General features: G+C 38.1%; 5 protein-coding genes and 1 long non-coding RNA gene across 6 annotated transcripts; 3 read left to right on the plus strand and 3 right to left on the minus strand.

Annotated features, from left to right (window-relative positions):
- Nucleotides 1-2,697: 2,697 nt before the first annotated feature.
- On the minus strand, nucleotides 2,698-3,027 carry LOC149593851 (uncharacterized). The gene is made up of 2 exons (XR_016379525.1): nucleotides 2,896-3,027; nucleotides 2,698-2,831 (listed from the first exon to the last, which is right to left on the minus strand). It is a non-coding gene; the product is annotated as an uncharacterized LOC149593851 (long non-coding RNA).
- Nucleotides 3,028-3,047: 20 nt separating this feature from the next.
- On the minus strand, nucleotides 3,048-4,217 carry LOC149593852 (WD repeat-containing protein 75-like). Its single transcript, XM_089861695.1, has 5 exons — nucleotides 3,763-4,217; nucleotides 3,599-3,690; nucleotides 3,447-3,533; nucleotides 3,193-3,368; nucleotides 3,048-3,128 (listed from the first exon to the last, which is right to left on the minus strand). Exons 1-4 carry the CDS (start codon nucleotides 4,032-4,034, stop codon nucleotides 3,340-3,342), a joined length of 480 nt encoding a protein of 159 aa, XP_089717821.1. The 5' UTR covers nucleotides 4,035-4,217; the 3' UTR covers nucleotides 3,048-3,128; nucleotides 3,193-3,339.
- Nucleotides 4,218-4,619: 402 nt separating this feature from the next.
- LOC149593853 (uncharacterized) lies at nucleotides 4,620-6,036 on the plus strand. The gene is made up of 3 exons (XM_089861690.1): nucleotides 4,620-4,775; nucleotides 4,844-5,740; nucleotides 5,806-6,036. The coding sequence occupies exons 2-3, from the start codon at nucleotides 5,021-5,023 to the stop codon at nucleotides 6,034-6,036; spliced, it is 951 nt and encodes a 316-aa protein (XP_089717816.1). The 5' UTR covers nucleotides 4,620-4,775; nucleotides 4,844-5,020.
- Nucleotides 6,037-6,528: 492 nt separating this feature from the next.
- LOC149593854 (uncharacterized) lies at nucleotides 6,529-9,971 on the minus strand. Its single transcript, XM_089861691.1, has 7 exons — nucleotides 9,946-9,971; nucleotides 8,360-8,428; nucleotides 8,218-8,275; nucleotides 7,870-8,104; nucleotides 7,336-7,799; nucleotides 7,186-7,255; nucleotides 6,529-7,136 (listed from the first exon to the last, which is right to left on the minus strand). Exons 1-7 carry the CDS (start codon nucleotides 9,969-9,971, stop codon nucleotides 6,529-6,531), a joined length of 1,530 nt encoding a protein of 509 aa, XP_089717817.1.
- Nucleotides 9,972-17,971: 8,000 nt separating this feature from the next.
- Nucleotides 17,972-20,047, plus strand: LOC149593855 (uncharacterized). Its single transcript, XM_089861673.1, has 2 exons — nucleotides 17,972-19,090; nucleotides 19,305-20,047. The coding sequence occupies exons 1-2, from the start codon at nucleotides 18,014-18,016 to the stop codon at nucleotides 19,884-19,886; spliced, it is 1,659 nt and encodes a 552-aa protein (XP_089717799.1). The 5' UTR covers nucleotides 17,972-18,013; the 3' UTR covers nucleotides 19,887-20,047.
- Nucleotides 19,896-21,913, plus strand: LOC149593856 (uncharacterized). Its single transcript, XM_089861692.1, has 3 exons — nucleotides 19,896-21,001; nucleotides 21,071-21,360; nucleotides 21,450-21,913. The coding sequence occupies exons 1-3, from the start codon at nucleotides 19,896-19,898 to the stop codon at nucleotides 21,911-21,913; spliced, it is 1,860 nt and encodes a 619-aa protein (XP_089717818.1).
- Nucleotides 21,914-23,793: the final 1,880 nt, after the last annotated feature.

The following is a 23,793-nucleotide window of genomic DNA, read 5'->3' on the forward strand; positions in this document are numbered from 1 at the left end:
GTACAATATGAAGCCTAATCCTTAATTTAAACAGCCTGCAGCCATATTATATATTAATTAAACCGTTATTTTCGGTTTAAATATGACTTAAAATAGTCTAAAAATCTATCTATAATTTAAAAAACTCGAATAACTAAAATTTAGGTACTCGGAGATGAGGTCATTTCAAGGAATACTCTCCCCCGTAAACTACGGATTTTTAACGCTAGATGGCGAGACCTTCAGGGGGCGTGTACATTTAATTTGAAATATGTACATCAGCCACCATTGGCCAATTGAGGCACATGGTACCATAGAGACTAGACCCCAAGGAGTGGAAGGAATGCCTCAACTTGTTGCCCCTTTTTCCTGGTTTTTCCAGGTACCGGGCGACTTCCGCTAAGCAAAATTAAACGGGCCGGAAGCTCTCATGTACCAATTTAGGAGCAACATCATTATTTGCGCTTGTAGAGCGGGGGACCTGCCACTCCTTGGGGTCTAGTCTCTATGGTGGTACAGTCGCCGCAATTAAAAACTTTCTCTCTCGCGACGTCTTTTTTCAACAATAAGCCGCAATTTATTGATCTGATGCAATTGATAAAAACTAACTTATCGTATATTTTTGTTTTAATAAAGTTTTTACTAAGCATTTTTTCAAACTCTCCACTTTCCATTTCCAACTGCTAAATAGGTGGTTTTGAATGATTGGGATGATTTTAAAGAGAAGGTGAACAGTTGAGCATAGCTCGTCCAGTAAAGAGACATTGATGTTAACTGCAATGATTTGAATACACATCTACCACGGAATCAATGTCTTGAGCCATATTCTTATGGATAGAGATATCCTTTAATGTTGCACAAATAAATAGGCCTAGACAAAGTCTAGACTATTATTATTATAAGTGGAATGATTCGATGAAACTTCAAATCTTCCTCCGGCGAAGATATGGCCACGGGTGCGACATTCTGTTCCACTATGGTTTAAAAATACCGGGGTTGGAGAAAGATTTCTATCTAGATTAGTGGGCGATTCTTGATGTCAGTTTCAACATAAGTCTGCACGAACGTTCGGTTGAAAACGGCGCGTTTCGGAGAGAACCATCTAGAAATTCAATGGCCAACCTATTCCCTCAATATGAAACCCATTGAAACCCGCTTGGCGGAAATAAAGGTTTACTGAAAAGGAGAATACCCACATTCAAAATGGTGCCTACATTTGAGAAAGTGGTTGTGTTCACTGTATTCAGCAAATTCGGGTTCGCCATAAACAAGATGACGAACCTTTCTCAAGGAACACTCATATTTACAATGCGAAATTAGTATTATAATAAAGTTCCACTAGTCTTAGCAGTGTATCCGATGGCATATTATGGTCTTTTTGACAACCAATGGAATCTGCTGAGCTGCACAAAGTATAACATCTTTCAAGGTTAAGTAAGGATGCAGTGCAGAGTGTGTATATCTTTTACTGAGAACAACCCATCCAAAATAACAAGTTAAAAAAGAATTAAAACACTTTGCTAATTACTATCGAACATTTATTCTTAATTATGAACATGCATGGTTCAACTGCTCACCTTCTCTTTAAAATCATCCCAATCATTCAAAACCCCCTATTTAGCAGTTGGAAAGGGAAAGTGGCGAGTTTAAAAAAAAACGCTTTCTAAAAACTTTATTAAAACAACAGTATAAGATAAGTTTTTATCAATTGCATCAGATCAATAATTTGCGGCTTATTTTTGAAACAAGACGTCGCGAGAGAGAAAGTTTTTAATTGCGGCGACTCGTTTAGCTGTTCCCGACATCGCGACGACTCGTTTAACTGTTCCCGACATCGCGACGACTCGTTTAATTGTTCCCGACATCGCGACGACTCGTTTAATTGTTCCCGACATCGCGACGACTAGTTTAATTGTTCCCGATATCGCGACGACCCGTTTAACTGTTCCCCATATCGCGACGATTCGTTTAATTGTTCCCGACATTGCGACAACACCTACGATTTCGCAAAATTTAAATAATTTTTATGCATATGGGATAAAGATTTTTGAACGACGGACATCACCTAAGCAACTCATAAGACACCTAATTTTAGAGCGTTAATATTTTGGGCCAAAATAGCAACCCTAAGAACGTTGGCTATTTAGGCCCAAAAATTGGGTGGATATAATTTTGGGCCTAAATAGCAACGGCCGCGCGGTGACGACTATTTAGGCCCAAAAAGTATAATCGCAGAAAAAATTGGTCCTAAATATCTGCCTTAAGAACGTTGGCTATTTAGGCCCAAAATTATATCTACCCAATTTTTTGGGCCTAAATAGGAAGGGCCGCGCGGCGAAGACTACTTAGGCCTAACTAACTAGCTTGCACCCATCATACTATTTTCGCCCAAAATTTTAGTCGTCGCCGCGCGGCCCTTGCTATTTACGCCCAAAATTGTATGGCTAACATTTTTGGGCCTAAATAGCTGTCTGCATTATAGAGGCTATTTAAGCCCAACATTTGGGCCTAAATAGTAAGACGTTGGAGACCAGCTATTTAGGCCCAAATTTTGGGCTTAAATAGACCGGGACTATTTACGCCCAAAATTTGGGCCTATATAGCCACTTCGAAATAGGCAAGAGATGGCGCTAGAACCCTTAAAAACCCGCGAAATTTGAAACTATTTTTAACGTGAAGAAAATAAAACTTTTTAATATGACTTATAATTACCCCTAATCAAAAGTTAGCATTTTATTGAATTTTTTTTATTCCAATTTACAAATTTAATCATGTTTCTAAATCTTGTCTTTCTATCAACAATCCAAACACAAAGTGCTAACTGATGGTACAACATGCGAAGGTACACTTCACTTAATAAAGAAAAACAATAAAAATTGTAGTAATATTTAGAAATGCTAAATAATGGATGCAAACCTCTTGGAACTGTTTCTTGGCGAAATTTCCCTCCTGATAAGCTCGAAAAGTAGATTCATACTTTTCAACTTCCGATTTCTTACTCTGAGCAAGAAGAGTTGAAAACTGCTTTCTCGGAAGATCTGGAATTTCGGATTTTACTAAATCCGAAATTCCAGATTTACTATTTCCTCATGGCTATTTTCTACTTCGACGATTAACTTTTCCATATCAGAGCTAATAACCATCAGCTCCTAATAATTAAATTAATAAAGGAAATAAATTATGCCTTTCAAAACGAAGATCGAAAGAAATTACTTGTTTTTCATTCACAAAATAGAGACAAGAATCTTCAAGAGGTGAGTTGGAATCTTTTTCAAGCTCTTCCGCTGAAATTTCCTTTTTAGGGACAAAAACACTAGCTAAGACTGGCGTTTTGGTGGCACGTTGTAAAGTATAAATAGGTTAAGGGTCTGTTGGTTTGAAAAAATAACCTGCGTAACAAATACAAGAAAAAAATTAAACAACCATCCAACTAATTAATTAATTAATTCAACAATTAAAATACATACAATCGCCTTCCTTATTAAAAACCGCCATAATTTCACTTATAGGATTTTTCGTCAAGTAACAAACATTCATTTCAACTTGCCATGGAACTGTAATTAAGTAAAGCTTAATTAATAATTATTTATTGAATTCTAATTAACATTTGAAGCCTTACTCGTTAATGAGACAACATTCCAGACATTTAAACTAGTTTCAGTTGTAGTTACTAAAAGATGAGCGCAGTTTCCAATTCCAAACTTAACTTGGCTACAATAAATTAATTAAAGTATTTAAAATGAATGAAAGTATTAAATTTACAAAGGTTTAATTGAAACTTACGAGATTTTATCCCGTTTAAGATCAGAATTTGGAACTGAAAGAATAGCTTTCAAGCAAGCGTTATCAGGGATCCATAATAAGGCTGCGTGACTAAAAGAAACAGCCACCACTGAACCATCTTCACTAAAATCCGCATCGCCAGCGGGTTCATTTCGATAAAAACCCATGGTGACACATTGCCAGGTTGATTTAGATTCATTTCCATCAGTTTCATCTCTGTCATCTATAGCCCAAACTTGAAACTTTCCATCATTGCTAGTGGAAACTACCATTGGTTCATTGGGATGAAAAATTAATGAATTGACTCTCTGGTTATGAGGTAAAAGAACAGTAGTGTTCAGGCTATACCTATAAAAGTCATCATTAATTACTAAAATTGACAAAATGCTTAAAGGAAAATGGAGTATAACATAACATTATACCTTAAAAGAACGGCATTTTTTCTAAATCTAAAAGGAAAAATATTTTAAAAAAAAAACAAAAACAACAAATAAACGATCTCTTATAGAGCATTGACGCTTAACCTAAGCCCCGCCTCCGTTGCTACGGCAACCAAGTAGCGTCATCGACTGGCGGTTTGGTTTGAATTTTTGGAGGACAAGCAGATTTTAGCAGACGACAGAATGCCATAGAAACATGTTATAGTTCGGTCTAGTGTCTCATTAATTTGAGTTTATTTTCTAATTTTTAATGGCTACTAACGTTAGAGAGTATTTTAAAGAGTTATCTAAAACAAATAAAGATGTTGCCATACGCTATAGTGAAAAAATTAAGGTTATCAATGACTTAGACCCTTATTTAATTAACCCCAAAGAGACTGGTGTAGAACTTAGGTTTGGCCAGACATTTCCTATCCAGATATTTTTACATATCTGATCCACACGAAAAGTTCCTACACTCTAGAAGAATTAAAGGCGTATAAAAGCCTTGAATCATATAAATTCTTCACATCTGGTTTTGTTCGTCAGCTGATAGTAAAACATGTCAACAACCACTTTGTCTTCTTGGGAAAAGTAAGGTTCTTTTTGGGTGGCTACAATAGCCATACACCATGATTAAAATACACATAAATTCGTCTTAGGTTAAGCATTCTCAAAGTTTTGATGAGACACCAACACAGCCGTGGATTATATCCGATGAACATGGTACCATTCTCTCAGGTCACTGTACGTGTGTTGCTGGGTTAGGCGAAGTCTGTTCCCATGTTGGAGCCATTCTCTTTTTTATTGAATATGCGGTAAGGCAACGAGAAGGTCCCATGACATGCACTGAGCTACTATGCCAGTGGAAAGCACCTAGCGATAGAGAGGTTAAATATGCTAGAGTGCGGGAGATAGATCTTTCATCATCGAAAAGAAAATGCCTAGCTTTGGAAAGCGAACAAACCCCAAGAGAAGTAAAGAAAAAAGTTATCCCAGTTCCATCTGCTGCGGAGAAGGAAGAGATCTATGCTCAGCTATGTACTCTAAATCCAAAACCAGTTGTATTAGCCTCCATACCATCGTATTCGGACCATTTCATACCAAAACCATTACCAACTAATTGTTTAAAATCTCTTTTTTCTGATGACCACATGAAGCTTTGTTACAAAGATCTTCTTGAACTAAGTAAGAAAACCACTATCAGCATTACCGAAGATGAGGCCATTGAAATTGAGAAGAACACTAGAAATGAGGCAAAATCTAAACTATGGTTTGAATTCCGAGCTGGAAGAATAACTGCTTCTAAATTCAAAGCAGCCTGCAATACAAAATCAGCTCTGTCTAGTCCCAGTCTCGTTAAATCAATTTGTTATCCTGAGAAGTACAAATTCAAAACAAAAGCAACGGAATGGGGATGTAGCCAAGAAAATGTAGCTTTAAAAGCATATGAGAAGAAACTACAACACAATCATAAGTCATGCAACCTTACAATTACTCGTGCGGGTTTGATGATTAACTCCAAATACCCTTATTTGGGTGCTTCTCCGGATGCCCTAGTCAGTTGCGAATGTGATAAAGATAAAAAGGTTGTGTTGAAATTAAATGCCCTTATTGCGTGAAGGGAGGATCCGTTGCTGATCTCACGAGTAAAAAAAATTGCCTAGTCCAAATGGGAGGAGCGTTAGTCCTTGATAAGCAACATGCGTATTATTACCAGTGTCAAGCACAGATTTTCATTTGTGATAAAGCGTTCTGTGATTTTGTTGTTTGGGCCGAAGAAGGGGAAATATTTATGCAAAGAATTGAGCCAGATAAAAATTTCTGGGAAGCAAATTTAGCCAAAGCCACTTAGTTTTTCCAAGCTGCTGTCATGGTGGAACTTTTAGGAAGATTTTTTACAAATAGTAATCGTAGTGGCTCATCACTGCAACATACAGATGATACACCTAGCCATGCACAGAATCCAAAAAAGTGGTGCATTTGCGATGGGAAAGTTAGTGACGACGAGCGAATGATATTCTGCGAAGCCACTAACTGTAAAATTATTTGGTACCATACCAAATGCCTCAAAATTAAGAGAGTTCCTAAAGGATCTTGGAAATGTAAAACTTGTCGCGTCAAGTAAACAAATGGTCATGAAGTTCCTATTTTAAATGACACATTGAATCTGACATACTTTTATTACTTAAATTTTAATGATAATGTTAACAAGGTTTTTGAAAAAGATGACCTATTTTGAAATAAAGTTACAATTTCAAAATAAAAATCTAAATCTATTCTTTATTAATTGTTGGACATACGTTAAATAGCGCACAGCAAACTTGAGCAATCTTGTCGATAGTAGCTACTTTTTTTCATCATCATCCTGATCATTTAACATTTCTAACGGAACTGGTCCTTCAAGGATGGTATACTTTTGTCTTACACATCCAATAACCCTTTCCACATGAATCCTTATACTAGCTGTTTTTCGTGTATCTTCGATTTCATATGGAGATAGCTGCTTCTTCCCTTTTTTGAATGCAGGTAACTTAACTTCAGCACAGTGAAACCCAACTGAATCCGCTATATTAAATCCCCTGTCCGCTAGTATCATATCACCGGGAAGAAGTTTATCTAATAACCCACAGTTTTCAGTAATATGTTTATCAGATACTCTGCCACCCCAAGCTTCAGAAAGGAAAGAAACTGAACACTGTGGTGTAATGCCGTTTAAAAATTTTACGGTGTGGTGATGTTTATATTGAGACCAAAGCTGACCTCTGGCTAATAGGTTAGATGGTTTTTCAGTAAACACTTCAAAGCAGTCTATAATTACAGTTACCTTTTTATCAAAGACTTCTTTAAAGGAACTTGGCATTGTTTTATGCAAATCATCTCGAGAAGGCCAAGTGACTAAGTGTCCAAGTCGAGAATAAAAAATGTGTAAGCATGAATAAAACACGCGAGATGCTGTTTTATTTGAAACATTAAACCTATAACCTAAATCTAAGAAATCTACGTTTAGCCTTAGTTTCATCAAAAACATTATCATCTTCTGAAACTTTGTCAGTGGGGAAGATTTTAGTTTTCTAAAAGGTATGAAGGGCTCAACAATGTTATATACAACCATTAAAGCTTCGAATGAAACTAAACCCGTATAATATTTTACTTTAGCATCATCTTTAAAACTTTCGGGACAAACAGAGACTAAATTTAATTTGCTTTGTAATTTTTCCAACTCAATATGAGCTTCAATTAAGTCTTGTTCTAATTTTTGCACCTGTAAGTCAGTTTGGCACTCTTTCGTCTCGATATTTTGAGAAGTTTGGCATTCTTTGGTCTCTACACTTTGAGAAGCTTGTATGGATTTGTCCAAATATGTGGGATCATCCATTAAATCTTCTACATCATCAGGTAAATCAGAAATGTTAACATCAGGTTCGCTCTCATTCGAAGCCGAGTCTGGATTAGAAACTCTTGAATGAGAAGGAAATGGTTCCGTTTGCAATCTTTTCAATGCGCGTTGTTTTCTTTCAAGAGATACTTTATCTTGCCCCTCATATTTATCATAGCCCAGATTTAAATTTGGCACCCAGTCTGGATTTTTATCATCTTTCAAGGCAGCAGGTTTACCTGAAATACATACTCTCGTTATGTATAATTATATCGTCAACTGAGTTATAGGTAAATGCATTATTCTTACCAGAAATGAAATGCAAAGAACATTTTCTCGCATATTTAATCTTTTTTGTAGTTAAATCTTTCCTTTTTAAAGCTTCAATCCACCGTTTTCTTCTTAATTTGGCCAGGTTGAGCAAGGCCCTATTTTTACTTTTTTCTTTCAGCCCGGGAAATCGATAAAACGATAAATGTGCACCGTCTCTATCCGCCCTTTTTGAACAACCGTACACTGAACAAAAACTAACCATTTTGGAACACTGAATTGCAATTAACTTAAAATATAACTGATTAAATAAGCCAAAGAGAGAAGTGACAGAGCTCTAAAGCTTCCTCCAAAAATCTTTGCTTGTCCTCCAAAAAATATTTTGACGTATATCCATGACGTCAGAGTCACGTGACTTCCTTTAGCCCCACCCAACGTCAATGTTCTATTACAAGAAAATTGCCATTTAATTAGTCTTAAAAACGAGGACTACTGCGCCGCCATTAGTTTAGCGACGTCAATCTCTTACCCCAGGCCCGGATCGCCCATAAGGCAGACCGGGCAGCTGCCCAGGGCCCCGCTGTTGGGAGGGGCCCCACTAAATATCAAAGGCCCCCGGGCCGTTTCAGAATTGCAAAATGTTTCGTTTCAACAAATTTTAATAAATCGAACTGTTCGAGAATTCAGATTATGCGGCCTTTACACGCTCAATATTTTACACAAGCTAAACGGGGGGCGCATCTAAAAAACTCATCATCTTATAGATTATTCCAAAATTTTTCCTTTGTTGTGCAAATTAAAATCCAAAATTATGTTGAATGGCCAATATTTAGAAAAAAAAACCTTAAAACTTGGACAAGTATATTAATTAAATTCCACATGATAGTTTCAATTATATTGCATTTATTATTGTCTCAAAAAAACTGTTCATGTTGAGTCCATAGACCGGGTACAATTTTATTGTCCAAACATTAAATATAAGGTGTCAAAAACCCAGAGTTCAATGTTATTCAAATGCGAAATATCTTTCAATTGTTTAATTAACATTGAGCAGTTTTATATGGAAATATTGTGCAAAATTTATTGCAAATGATGCTCCATTTCCTAAAATATATTGTGGCTTTGAACTTTGCAGAAAAGTTAGTCTGGATAACGTTTATTTATACTTTGTAACTAAAACAACGGGCCGCACGTTTTTTGCGTGTAGGGTTCGCTTTACATTAACATACACTGGGAACATAATAGAAAGCCCATGTTGCAATAAAACTGGGGACCCTACACGCTCAATAATTGGCAAAAAGAACGTACGGCTCGTTGTTTAAGTTACGAAGTATAAATAAAATGCTATCCAGACTAACATTTGTGCAAAGTTCAAATATAATGCCACAATATTTTTTTGGAAATTGAACATCATTTGCGGTAAATTTTGGACAATATTTGCGTAAAAAAATCTGAATGAGTTTTTATCGCGCAAAATGTTTTTCAAACAATTGAACAATATTTCGTTTTCGAATAACATTAAAGTTTGTGTATTTGACGCTTTATATGTAATGTTTGGACGATAAAATTGTACCCGGACTCAGCATCAACAATTTTATTGTGATCAAAATATATTCAATACAATTGAATATATCATTTTGAATTCCATCAATATATTTGTCCAATTAAATTATAAGGTTTTTTTCTAAATATTGAGCTTTAAACATCTTGATGGATTTTGAATTGCACAATTAGTGAAAAGTCTTGCGAATAATTTTTAAGATGATTAATTTATAGATGTTCCCCATTTAATTTGCGCAAAAAATTGAGCGTGTAATGGCCACATAAAAACTTTCCCAAGAACGAGAATTACGCGCGTTCATGAATGGTCATAACCCATGCAGACCATGCGCTAGCAGTTTTGTGAAGCGGGAATGCGTGATCTATTAGGCCATGCCACAATTGTGGGTGGAACCAAAATATAAACTGACAACATTCTGATATAAAGTCCTCGAGCCTCGAGGAATTTGTCAATGATTTCGATATTAATGAATAAATATGGAATGGAGAGGCCGACTAAATATTACGGTTAGTTATTTAGGTACAGTTTTCAAGGATGATCTATACGTCGTTTACCAGGCAAATTCCATGGGGGCTGCCATTGCGTGTTTGTAGTTTTTGCTACCGCCATCTAGCGTCGAAGTAAAGCGTAAAATTCGTTATTTTCGTCTCTTTAAACGTCAGTGTTTAAAGCCATCTAGCGTTCAAAAGCAGGAAGTTGAAAAGCATCGTCTGAAATCCGTTTGGGCAGTGAATCCCGTTATTTGAAAATATTTTTAATTCTCATCAGTAATTAGTTATTAGTAAGTTTTGAAAAATAAAAATGGCAAGTTGCGGTCGAACATGTTCAGTTCTTGGCTGTAAGAGTAGTGATAGAGATTTAAGGGAGTGGAGATCGCAGCTTTGCAAAGTTCATTCGGGACCTGACAAAGGGTTAACTCTGTGCCATAAAGATTGTTGTTGTCCGGTGCCTTTTGGGCTTCATATTTTCCCCAAGAATGATAAATTACGAGGTCAATGGCTTGAAGCACTTGGCAGACAAGATTATTTACCAGGAAAGAGAGCTGTTGTGGGTATTTGTTGTGTAGCTCTTGCTCAGTTCTTGTAAATTTATTATTTTTATGAATGTGCAGGTTTGTTCGTTGCACTTCATTGATGGAAAACCAACTAAAGAACACCCTATCCCAAGCATTGACCTAGATAATGAATGGAAACCAAACCGTAAACATAAAAGATCTATCAATTTGAGCTCTAATGATGATAGTATTTCATCAAAACGGCCTCGTACTGAAGATAACACTCTTGATAGTGCCATAAACTCCTCATTTTCATCTTCAAACAATTCTCTACTTGAAAAATCCCAGTCTAGCGAGTCCAGTTTTCATGAATCAGTGTGGGAAAATAAGAGTTTCAATAGCTCAACAGATGAGATACTACAAAAATGTACATGCTCAAATAAAGTTATGGTTAGCGTTGGGACACAATACGAAGAGCCGATAAAAACCGCCAACGCTCAAACTCGGTGGGAAGATCCATCACTGAAAGATCATGATTATACCGCGAAAAGTCTTTATTCTAAAGCTGCAAGCCATCATATTTCAATGCAAGTTGAAATGCATGATTATCAACGTGTTAGTAACAAGGACTGAAAGTTTTTAAATGGTTTTGATGTCGATCGTTTTGACAAACTTGTAAAAACACTATCCAAGAAGCCTGTCAAGCCCCCCTGCTCGATGGAAATACCACATCAGATATATATGGTGCTAATGAAACTGAGACTAAACCTTCTTTTTCAAGACCTGGGGCGCAGATTTTATATTTCAGGTTCTCTAGCTGGTAGAATATTTAAATACTGGTTAAACATTATGTATGAAAGACTCTCAGATGTGATATGTTGGTTACCTAGAGAAACCATATATAGTAGGGCACCGGTGCCGTTCAAAGTTAATTATCCTTTAACAACGTGCATCATAGATTGTACAGAAGTATTTGTTCAGCGACCAAGAAAACTTAGAGCAAGAGCATTGACTTACAGCAACTACAAAAGCCATAACACGATGAAGGCATTAATAGCGATAGCTCCAAATGGATTAATCATGTTTATATCGCGTTGCTACGGAGGAAAAACTAGTGACAACTTTATCACACGAGACTCTGGCTTTTAGAAATTCTTAGTACCCGGTGATGAGGTATAAAACCGGTTAATTGTTTATGTAAACGTCAGTAAATCTTATTTATCTAACACAGGTTATGGCTGACCGTGGTTTCACCATAGAGAAAGATCTTGAATTCATCTAAGTGAAACTCAGTATTCCAGCGTTTACTCGTGATAAGAACCAGTTGGAAGAGGAAGATGTAACTGAAACTAGGCAAATAGCTAGCGTTAGAATAAAGATTGAAAGGGTAATTGGGAAACTGAAAGGCTTCAGAATATTGAAAGGAATTTTGCCACTGTCTTTCTCTAAAAAGGAGGATAAAATTATGAGTCTTTGCGGTGCCACAGACAATCACTGGTAAGAGTACAAGCACGATGGAAAAAATTAATAAGTATAAGACGTTTTCACGATCTTTAATTGAGATTTTGAACTTAAGGAACATTTTATTGTATCATAGGAAACGTTATCAATTATCAGGTTAGGGTTCGTACGAAATATTTGGGATTGAAAATCCCTGATCAATGTGTCCCCTGACTTTTTATCCCGTTTTTCAACCCCTGATTTAAACAGTTCCGTACGAACCCTGCTTATACTGTATTTTATCACATTTTATTTCATGAATTATCTGGTTAACAATTGATTTTGTAAAAAGGAACTTAAATATGGCAACTTTAGCTTTTTAGCATAGAAAGCGGCCACAATAACTGGTAGCATATGACTAGCATACACGTTTCTAATTTTTTAAGATCTGTTCCTTATATTTTTCATTGAACGGAACTTCCAATTGATTTTTTTCTTGATTAGTAAATATGTAGAAATAACACATAGATCTATTTCAGCAAAGATATTGAATTTGAATTTGCAAATAATAGCCGTTTTTTCCATTTTCGTGCAAAGTGTATCTCCCATTTTATCTAATCTCACGTCGTACTTGTTGCTTGCAATTTGGTTTCTTACATTTGCTCATGACCAGTGAGGCCATCTGGGCTAGCGCTTAACCAGGGTTCCGACTTTGAAATCATTGTTCCTACCAGCTCCACTTGCAAAAGATTTTCGTCACTAAAAATATTTCTTGCTACAGGTTCCTTCATTGTGCCATGCTCTGTTGCTTTGTTTCCCCTGAATTTTGGAAATACGTGGTTTTTAACGAAATTAGCAGGAGATGTTGTGGGTTTCTTGGGAATCCCTTTGGCTGTTGAAGCTGTTATATGTATTTGCCTAATTTCATTCCATAGTGCGCTTTCTCCCTGTTTTACTGTTTCTTCTTTCAATTTTTCAATATTGCAGTCTCCAATTTCCACGAACTTCTTAAAAAAAGCTGTGGTAAACATTGCATTTTAACGAATCCGATGTCATAGGTTTATCGGTATTTACGATATGGCAACTATTGCTTGAACTATTTAGCTTTTTATATGGGCTGAGCCGCTGAGAACGTTTCGCGGAATGGGTTTATCAATAATTTTGGTATTTAGAATGATTGAACCTGGCATATTAACTAGTTCGGCCAAATCTGAAATCTGAATTTAAAAAATGTTTCCTAAGAGATTCGTGTGAGTCAAATTTGAAGGGCTTCTTGGCTTCTTTCACAACTTCTTTTTGATTTTTTGAAAATTCTATTGCTACAAAAGCTTCAGGTTCTATTTTTCTTTTTGTTCCGGCATTCCACTGATTTTGGCCATCGGTACATGATGGACCTCTCGCAAATTCAGAGTTCCAAAACTCAACTTTGAACATAAGTGCAGCAACATGGCTACATACCCGAGCTTATCCAGCCATGCACGTACAAAAAGCCGTTACAATTGTACCATCAGGTGTTGAATCAAACCAAGAACGATGATCCTTCTTTGTCAATTTCTGTGATGGTGTTACGTCACCTTTCAACGCAACTAACTGGCGACCAGCCATCGCCAACTTAATTTGCCCCACCCATCCACTTTCCAAGTATTTGCTTGCTTGCAAGCTTTTTCGAGCGTTGGCTGGTTGGTTGTCACAAGCTTTGCTGTTAATTATACATTTCGATATTCTTTCTTTTGTTATTTTGGGCCAGTTTTCCATATCATCTATCCATTCTTCATTAGGAATCATAGCAGGGTTTTTAAACAAAGTATCTTCTCAAAGTAGTCTTAAAATTCAACATTGTTCTTTATTTAATAAATAAATTCCATACCTAAAGTTATAATTTCGACATCCATTTCAAAAGTTTTCGAAAAACTTCTAACGTGTAACTACTTACAAAGCTGGTTTCTCGTCCATTTTAAAAATACGGAATAATATCAAAGTACAGAATTCGCTCACTAGATGGCGCATACCAAAAACTACTAACATTTAAAAAATTGGAGGTAACCTCGTACATCGCGTATAGTTAAGTCAAAAAGCATCGTCTGAAAGGGGCTGTAGTTAAAAAAGTACACATTCTTCTAGCGTCTCGTAACTTTCACATAGTCACTAATATAACGTATTGTACACTTCTTTATTTATTCATACCAATATTTTTCAAGTCGAAAAGTCGTTTTATTAAATTAGCTTTAGCTGTTAGTTTCCATGAACAATCCATTTAGATACGCTCGCATTTCAATGTTTACTCGCTTATTTTTTCATATACTAAATATTTTACTATATCTAAAAGGTTTCAGATGTCGTCTTAGCACATTAAAAGGACAAAAAGGCAGACAGCTGATAAAAATTGTTCGGTAGATTACTTACCGTTCTTCTCGAAGTCGCAATGATGTGTAGCGTTGTACTTACTGAAAGTTTCATTTTATAAATCTTATTTTGAAGACTAGTTTTAATAAAGAGTTGTTGGTGTACCTACGATATTTCATATAATATATATATATATATATATATATATATATATATATATATATATATATATATATATATATATATATATATATATATATATATATATATATATATATATATATATATATATATATATATATATATATATATATATATATATATATATATATATATATATATATATATATATATATATATATATATATATATATATATATATATATATATATATATATATATATATATATATATATATATATATATATATATATATATATATATATATATATATATATATATATATATATATATATATATATATATATATATATATAATATATATATATATTATATCATTACTAAGGACTTAATCCAAGTAAGGATTAAGACATGCACTCAAATAATTATCCCAAAACGGAATTAATAACACATAGTTTAAAATAATAAACATAAATATTTATAATGCTACATTTCCTGAGAGAAGTCCATTCTGATGAACGGTTAGTGAGCGATCGAGGCTGAATAGCGACAAGAGTTCCAAAGCGTCCATGACGTCTTCATAGAGTCATTGCGCGGCTCGTGGTATCGTTATGGGCTTATAGCCTCTTTTATGATTTTGGGACTTAGCCTCTTTTGTCGTATTGTGCCATAGCCTCTTTTCGCGGGTTTGACCGACAGTAGATAGAAAGTACCGAATCTGGGCCACTGGCGTCAGACAGTGCCAGATGGCACCGGTAAATATGGCGTCAATGGGCGCCCACATCATTTTTCTTCTTATGGCGCCAGTGAATCAAACCTTTTTCACCCAATCTTGTTGTCAGTGAAACGTACATGACGTGTATGGTGTCAGTGAATCAATCATGGCGTCAATGTTAGGCTTAAGCGTCATATTTGACAACGTGGTAAATAACCCCGGTCATACACGTGGTTTAAACGCCATGTTCACTATAAGAACGTGATTGGTCTAAAAAGAGCACCATGTTTACATGGTCAGAAAGTCACGTGACATTAAAGTATAAAAGACGAGGACGGTTTAAAGATAAGACATTCTTCATCCTTCCTTGAAGTACCGATCCAGATCCGAAAAATGTAAGTATAATTTCCCATAAAATCTTAGTGTTATAACCTTGGTTTGCACCCCATTTAATGTGATTACCATATTTAATGTGAATATTTAGGGATAACTCCAACGTGTTCGAGATTTCCTCAACTAAATCAGTCAGCGTAACGCCGAACTGTAGGATTAGACTAGGAATGACCGATGGCTCAACTGGGATCGTATTAAGCGAGGGGGAATATATGCAACTTTACGGAATGAAGGACACCATAAACGGATTTTTCGAGAAGGACGACGCTCAACCCACCACATGCTTTTTCGAGCGATCGATGGACAAGCGAATTCAACTTGTAACTTATCAGGATAGGAAGATGTTAAATATCCGCCAAGTGATCCAGGGACAAGGAGCGAACTACGGAATCCAATACCCGACTAGGAATGGATTTGCTATAGGACCATTCCTATGGGGAAAGTTATTGGAAAAACACATTCAGGTGACGACATTCATTGCTGAAGCGAAACGTGTGGAGAGTGCGATTAGGGGAATAGTAATACAGCAACTAACTGAGGGAATAAAGAATTCGTGCAACGGCTGCATTATCGACCATCCTTCACAATTACAGCATGACTGTATAATGACGGAATGGAGTGAACGTGTAGATGAACATTATTCTAATGCCGTGTCTAATTTAAATATCGAGCTGATAGTTAATATTTTTAATAATTCCACTTTCTTAAGTTTCCAATTCTGTAAGCAAATGGTCTCTCTAAGTGTATGCAACTCTAAAAAATTCCTGTAATACATTGAATTTAAATAATAAATATTCAAATTTAATACTTTTTCATTTACCTTAATATAAGCATATTTCAACTATTAACTATTTAACTAAATATATAGGCATATTCCAAATTTTAGGGGTTATTTCAATTTAATACTTCTAAATATAAACTTTAGAAATTATTTCAACTTAAACCAATTTCTCTTTATTGATAGACCTATTTCGCATTTTCATGGATAGGTAATGTAAATAATGAGGTCGGTGAACGGGAATAGAGAAACTCGGACGGTAAATAAACGGTCTATGTCAATAATTAGAAATCATGATAAGCGCTTGTATGAAACTCTGGCACCGAGTGTCGACATGGGATGATAGTTCGGGTTGCAATGTTTGTTTATGCCAGGAAACTTGTAAGTAAAAAAACTAGATTGAAACTTGGCGTGAATTTCGAAACTTGGCACGGTTTTCGAAACATGGCGTGGCTCTCATCGTGACGTCAATGGGAAAACCCATATGATAGATCAGGCAGAGATTAAATGGACGACGCCGCAATGTTTGTTTATGCCAGGAAACTTGTAAATAAAACAAACTAGATTGAAACTTGGAGTGAATTTCGAAACATGGCGAGGTTTTCGACTTGACGCCAACGGAAAAACCCATATGATAGTTCAGGCAAAGATTAAATGGACGACGCCAAGAGGCAAGAGTATAAAAGCCCGGCACGTGTCCAAACTCAGTCACTTTTGTTCCTGACTTCAGACGAGTTCCAGCCTGCTCCCTAGTTGCTTTATAGTATTTTTCAATACTTGGTAACATTTGCCGTTGGAAGTTATTTTGCAGAGGGTAAGAAAAAATTTACGGGCTAGTACCGAAATTACTTGTGATTTTTACAAGTACTTGCGATTTTTTACAAGTACTTGCGTATTTTTTACAAGTACTTGCGTATTTTTACAAGTACTTGCGTATTTTTTACAAGTACTTGCGTATTTTTACAAGTACTTGCGATTTTTCTGAGATTAAGATTGTCTTTATCATTCTTTGAGAATGTTTAAGTGTAATATTTGTGAGTGTTCATACCAAGGGTACAGGGAGCTTTTGAGACATAAAAGGGAGAAACACGAGGGTGTTAAATACCCATGCAGGCAATGTCCCGCCGTTTTTACCAGACTTGCGAATTTAATGTTACACGCGGCTGCCCGACACTCTAACTTTAAGGTTCCACACCCCCTCATGAACAATGCTAGTCCATCAACTTCTACCTTTGTCCCATTCTCGGGACCATCAACTTCTACCTTTGTCCCATTCTCGGGACCATCAACTTCCACCTTTGTTCCTCCTGTTATCCCATTCTCGGGCCCCTCAACCTCTACCTTTATCCCTCCTGGGACGCAGAGGCCGAAACGGTCCACGTCGGACCCATCCACTCCTGAGACGAAGCGGCCGAAACGGTCCACGTCGGACCCATCCACTCCTGAGACGAAGCGGCCGAAACGGTCCACGTCGGACCCATCCACTCCTGAGACGAAGCGGCCGAAACGGTCCACGTCCAACCCTATTCCTTCCTCTGTTTTCGGCCCCCTTTCCGGCGTCACTCGTAGGGTGTCGTCGGACCTTTCTCCCGAAAATCTAGATGAACTGTCCGACGATGGGAATCGTGCCTTGAGCGAGTTCATGGACCGAGAAGAGGGTGTCATCAATGGATCTCTACTGGGAACTCCTCCATCCGCCGTTTGCGAAAATCTGGATGAGCTGTCCGACGATGGAAACGTGCCCTGAACGAGTTCATGGACCAGGAGGAGGACTTCCCAGCCCTTTCCAGCCAGGAGAACCGCGACATCCATCGCTTTATGGATCAGCAGGAGGGTGGTGGTGGTCAAGAGCAGGAGGAGGAACCCATCGTTGCGTCACCGGAAGTTCCTCTTCACGACGAGCTGGAGGAACTGGAAGTACTCGGTAGGGCTATTTTTTGTGCACGTTTCACACCCGTAGCGACTGAGACAGACGTAGAGCTGTACGTAGGTAGACATAGGGCAGCGATCGAAAATTACTTGCGCAATAAACTGGCTAGAGATAGAGGGATTAAGTGGTATTTAACTGTCAGGGCTCGCTACACCCGTCAGTTAGCCGACACTGACGAGGAAGTAGAAAATTTAATTTATCATAGAACCCAAAACCTTACCATTTTGAACTCCGACGTTATCCCCGGACAGATAGACTTCAGTATTAGAACCCTGACACGTTTAATGGAGGATTACGAAGCGCAAGGTAGCGGGTGGGTTTTAGATAAAATTCTCTTCCTGCAAATTAATATCATAGCGTACCTCCCGCTTCACGGGGGTACGTACTTTGAAACCCCTAAAAATCTCCTAGCTAAAAAAGCCCTTTTAAATGTGCAAAATACGGACAATAAGTGTTTCTTATGGTCAATTTTGGCACATTTACACCCTGTTAACCATGGGGAACACCCACAACGTGTGACAAAGTACCTAGAGTATAGTAATGAATTGGACATGGCCGGTATTACGTTCCCCGTGGAAGTAAATACCGGTAAATTAGAGAATTTCGAACGGGTGAATAACCTTTCGATTAATGTATTCGGATACGAGAAAGAGGTCTTCCCCCTTTACTTGAGTTCCAACAGAGTTGAGGAACCACGCCAAGTAGATTTATTGCTATTAACCGAGGGTGAGAAGAAGCATTTCTGCTTAATCCGAAGCATGAGTCGACTTCTAGCAACGTCATTTACCGCAAACGGACACACGAACTATTACTGCCGTTATTGCCTGCATCGATTCTCCGGTGTAAACTCGGAGAAGAACTACAGGGAACACATCAAGGAGTGTAGTATACACGGACCTCAGAAGATCGAGATGCCAGTAAAGGAACCTATTCTGGAATTCAAAAACGTCGCATGGCAACAGAAGGTAAACTAAAACTTTTGTTATTTATCAGGGTATTTTGAATAGCGCGCCAAAATTGTTTACTGAGACTAACGCCAGACGGCGCCCATAGCAAGATAAATAAAGCAGACGATAAGATGCATGGGAGAGAGGGGAAATGTTTTGTTTACATTTTATCAAAGGTGGATGATCCACTTATGATTTTATCTAATATAGTTTTATTTCTATTTTTTCACAGGTTAAATACGTCATCTATGCCGATTTCGAGTCCATTCTCCGTAAAGTTCACCGATGCGACCCCGATGCCGACCTCTCTTCAACAACGAAAACTTCGCAGCATATCTCCTGTGGGTTTAGTTATGTTATTGTTAGTCACGACGGTACAGTCTCTAAACCAGTTACTTATCGAGGGATAGATGCCACGGAAAAGTTTTTAGAAAACCTTTTGCGTGAAGACGCAATTATTCAGCGTAAGATTAAAGATAACGCCCCCATGATTCTATCAAACTTAGAAAAGGCGCAATTCGCCTCGGCCCAATCCTGTTACTTATGTAACAGGCCTTTCACTGTAACTGACTGTAAAGTTCGTGACCACGACCACACTAACGGAACCTACAGAGGAGCTGCCCATAATTCGTGCAACTTGAAACTGAGGACCCGGAATTTCGTTCCGGTCTTCATGCATAACTTATCTCGTTACGATGCTCATCTTATCATGGACAAAATTGGATTGGTCAAAGATCACAAGATTACGTGTATCCCCACGAATTCCGAAACGTACATTTCGTTTTCTCTGGGTAATTTACGATTCTTAGACTGAATTAGGTTCATGCCGGCATCGCTAGAGACACTCGTATCGAATTTGGCTCGAGGAGGAGCCGATAAGTTCAAGTGTTTAAACTCTGCCTTCAGCGCTGACGAAGTACCGCATCTGCTGAGGAAGCAGGTTTACCCCTATGACTTTTTCGACTGCGAGACTAAATTCGACGAGACCGTGTTGCCACCCAAGGATGCCTTCTTCAATTCCTTAACTGACGAAGAGGTTAGTGAGGAAGATTATTCTCAAGCTCAAATGGTTTGGGAAAAATTCCAACTCACTAACCTCGGTGAGTACCATGATTTATACGTTAAGACCGACGTTCTGCTCCTAGCGGATGTTTTTGAAAGTTTCAGGGCTATGTGTCTAGAATATTACAAGTTAGATTGCGCGCATGCATATACAGGTCCTGGTTTCGCTTGGCAAAGCGCACTTCACATGACCCAAGTGAAATTGGAACTACTCCAGGATCCAGATATGCATCTCTTTATTGAGAAGGGTATAAGAGGGGGTGTTTCTTTAATTACACATAGACTAGCCATAGCCAATAATAAGGATCTCCCCGAAACATTCGATCCAGCAAAACGTAGCTCTTACATTACCTACCTAGACTGTAATAACCTTTACGGCACCGTAATGTGTCATCACCTGCCGATGAGAGGATTTCGATGGATTCAACCATGTCAAGATTTCACTCGTGAAATTATCTTGAATCACCCAGACGATGATCCCCAGGGATTTATCCTGGAGGTGGATCTTGAGTACCCGGAAAGTTTGCACGAAGAACATAACTGTCTACCCTTAGCACCCGAACGTAGAGTTATTAACGCGGATGAGCTTTCACCGTATTCGATTGAACAGTTGAACAAACTGAAAATTAACGTACATGATAGCCTTCCAAAGTTAGTTCCCTCGCTCTACAATAGGGAGAAATATGTTCTCCACTACCGGAATCTCAAGTTTTACATCGCTAAGGGGATGAAATTGGGGAAAATCCATCGAATACTCACATTCGAGCAGGGTGCGTGGTTAAAACCATTTATCGAGTTCAACACGGAGAAAAGGAAGCAGGCGGTGAACGACTTTGAGAAGGATTTTTTCAAGTTGGCCAACAATAGGTACGCATCTACGCTACGCTAAGTTATTATTTCACACGTAAATTAATCAAAATTTCCATCTATTAACAGTGTTTTCGGGAAGACGATGGAAAACCTCCGCAACAGGATCAACTTTGATCTTGTCCAGACCCGGGAGATGGCAATCAAGAAGGCCAGTTCGCCGACATTCCAGAGGTTCACCATCTTTAGGAACGAGCTGGTTGGGATCCATCGTCTGAAGAAATCCCTCAAGTTGGACCGACCCATTTACACCGGTTTCGCCATCTTGGACCTCTCAACGTTGGTCATGTACGACTTCCATTACAACACTATGAAGGCTAAATACGGCGACGACCTCAAACTTCTTTTTACCGACACAGGTATGATTTTTTAAAATCGTTTACTAGATTTAAATCCTTTTTTTCTACTTTCAATTTTAACTAATTAATGTTTTTACGTATAATTGCAGACAGCCTGACCTATCAGATTTTCACCGACGATTTGCCTCGGGACTTTGCCCAGATGAAGGAGATGTTCGACTTTTCCGCCTACCCCAAGGAACATCCGCTCTTCAGCGAGGAGAACAAGAAGGCCCTCGGAAAGTTCAAGGACGAACTCAACAGCGTCCAGATTCAAGAGTTCTGCGGCTTGCGACCGAAAATGTACAGCATCCTGTCAACAAAAGGTGAAAAGAAGACGGCGAAGGGAATCTGTCGTCGCGTAGTCAAAAAGAAGATACGTCACGCTCAATACAAGGAATGCCTGCTTCAACGTAAACTCACCACTGAGGAGATGAAGAGGATAGTCAGTGTTAAACACGAACTATTTTCCATCACTCAGAAGAAACTCGCTCTTTACCCCTGCGATGATAAGAGATTCATCATCGATGGGGTGTCTACATACGCTCATGGTCATTTTAAAATTAAGGAATAATTCCAAATGTATAACTTTCTGTAACCCTATCCCCTCCCATTCCCTCCTGGGGGGCGAAGTGGCCGAACCGGTCCACGCCCTCCTCCCATACCCTTTTGGTGCGAAGTGGCCGAATCGGTCCACGCCCAATTTCCCCTCCCATACCCTTTTGGTGCGAAGTGGCCGAATCGGTCCACGCCCAACCCTTTTCCTTTAAAATTTCATAGTTCTATGCATAGTTTATAAGTTTAATTTAATGTATATATATTTTCAATGTTTAATTGTATAGTTTTAAGTTGTTTTTTCTCGAATGAGTTTTACTCCGTGACACTACGGTTTCTCATTCAAAATAAAAATTTTTAAATTAGGCAAACATTTTTTTTTATTTCAGGTAAAGGGGAGGGGTTTTACCGCGTGGGCTCGCCGCGTGCGCGTGTTTAAATTTCCCGCGTGTAGGAATAAGTTCGCGCGTGATTTAAAGAAGAACATACAATTCAATCAAAAAAAACTTTATTAAAAATCTCTTATACATAAATTCCGATATCATTTTATCGTTCAAATTCTTATCTTTTACAAATTTTAAGCAAATATCATACATTTTAATACCTCTACATCTATACAGAGAAAAATATACGCAAAATCCGCCACATGTCTGACTGGAATTCCCCTGAAGTTGTTTAGAATTAAAAGTTACGGTAACGCTGATTCTTTCTACAAAATCGTTGAATTGAAACATGTCCGGCGGGTTTCCGAAACTATCGAACTCGGTATTTTTGTTACTAGAAAAGTAAATAACAGTCCAATGCTCACCTTCAGTTTCTGAAGAGCCAGTATTTACAATATACAGTGAAGGGAAAAACTTTACTTTCTCGGGTAGCAGGTCGGCTGCAAAAACACCTCGAAACAGATCTTTGGTGAATTTATCCCTTTGCATAATTTTAGTTAATTGCGTAGTGTTCATAATCTTTTAGTTGTAATCGTAAATAACTGTTCTATTTTTATCAATCTCAACCAAATTCTGAAACTCAGAGTAATATAAAACTGTGATAGTCTTGGGCAAGTCTTTGGCGAATTTTAATTCCAATCGCAAGTTACCATTCCTTATCAATTGAAATTGAGAAGTTGAACTACTGAGGTCGGCACTTGTTATTGTTATTATTATTGTTATTGTTGAAGGGGGTGACGCGTCGCCGCGTCGAGCACCGATACCAAAGGTATATTGTGCACCCCGAGCTGGTTAGACTGCGAAGAGTCCTGTCGCCTCGATGAATCGGAGAATCCGATTGGCCGAGACAGTAGAGAACTGGTTAGGTTCCATAGTATGCATGTCAAAATGCTCGAACCTCATGGCCGCGAGGTAGTCGCAGCTACAGAGGATATGGGAGGAGGTTTCTTCTACATCCCGGCAGAACCTACAGAGTGGGTCATCGACGATGCCTAACAAGTACAGGTGTCTATTCAGCCGGCAGTGTCCAGTAAGGAGACTGGTAACCAGCCTAATTTTACTTTTGGTAAGGGCAAGCAGTTCCTTAGCCCTAGTAATGGAGGGACCCAGGATAAATTCCTTGGCTTGTCTCTGTCCATCCATGTCAAGCCAGAGCTGCAGTTGAAGTGCAGACATCCGGTAGTGAATCTTCTGGCGAATTATGCCATGGGGGATGGGAACCGCAGGCTCAGGTCCGAAGAACTTCGCCTCAGCCCCCCTTTTGGCATACATATCAGCCCTCTCATTGCCCAGGTATCCGCAGTGTCCTGGCACCCACAGCAATTGAACCTTGTTGCGGGCAGCCAGAGAACCCAGCAAATCCAGACAACTGAGGACTAGTCTTGAGTCAACAAGGCACTGATCCAGTGCCATGAGGGTGGCCTGACTATCCGAATAAATCTGAATCGTCCGTCCG

This window comes from Phalangium opilio, unplaced genomic scaffold (assembly GCF_054372755.1).
Source record: "Phalangium opilio isolate 3A_F unplaced genomic scaffold, DU_Popi_V2 ptg000487l_1, whole genome shotgun sequence".
NCBI classification, from domain to species: domain Eukaryota; kingdom Metazoa; phylum Arthropoda; class Arachnida; order Opiliones; family Phalangiidae; genus Phalangium; species Phalangium opilio.

Excerpts from the sequence above, each read along its gene's own strand:
- LOC149593852 (XM_089861695.1), bottom strand. The coding sequence starts at position 4,034 with ATGGTAGTTTCCACTAGCAATGATGGAAAGTTTCAAGTTTGGGCTATA. Across the intron at positions 3,691-3,762 it reads CTTAAACGGGATAAAATCTC|CCAAGTTAAGTTTGGAATTG; the intron begins GTAAGTTTCAAT and ends AATTTATTGTAG. Across the intron at positions 3,369-3,446 it reads TTTTAATAAGGAAGGCGATT|GTTATTTTTTCAAACCAACA; the intron begins GTATGTATTTTA and ends TTTGTTACGCAG.
- LOC149593853 (XM_089861690.1), top strand. The coding sequence starts at position 5,021 with ATGACATGCACTGAGCTACTATGCCAGTGGAAAGCACCTAGCGATAGA. Across the intron at positions 5,741-5,805 it reads GTGCTTCTCCGGATGCCCTA|GGAGGATCCGTTGCTGATCT; the intron begins GTCAGTTGCGAA and ends TATTGCGTGAAG.
- LOC149593854 (XM_089861691.1), bottom strand. The coding sequence starts at position 9,971 with ATGGCAGCCCCCATGGAATTTGCCTG. Across the intron at positions 8,105-8,217 it reads CTCTGACGTCATGGATATAC|TGTTCCAAAATGGTTAGTTT; the intron begins GTCAAAATATTT and ends ATTGCAATTCAG. Across the intron at positions 7,137-7,185 it reads TGATGAAACTAAGGCTAAAC|CATCTCGCGTGTTTTATTCA; the intron begins GTAGATTTCTTA and ends CAAATAAAACAG.
- LOC149593855 (XM_089861673.1), top strand. The coding sequence starts at position 18,014 with ATGGATCAGCAGGAGGGTGGTGGTGGTCAAGAGCAGGAGGAGGAACCC. Across the intron at positions 19,091-19,304 it reads ACGTCGCATGGCAACAGAAG|GTTAAATACGTCATCTATGC; the intron begins GTAAACTAAAAC and ends ATTTTTTCACAG.
- LOC149593856 (XM_089861692.1), top strand. The coding sequence starts at position 19,896 with ATGCCGGCATCGCTAGAGACACTCGTATCGAATTTGGCTCGAGGAGGA. Across the intron at positions 21,002-21,070 it reads TTCAAGTTGGCCAACAATAG|TGTTTTCGGGAAGACGATGG; the intron begins GTACGCATCTAC and ends ATCTATTAACAG. Across the intron at positions 21,361-21,449 it reads ACTTCTTTTTACCGACACAG|ACAGCCTGACCTATCAGATT; the intron begins GTATGATTTTTT and ends GTATAATTGCAG.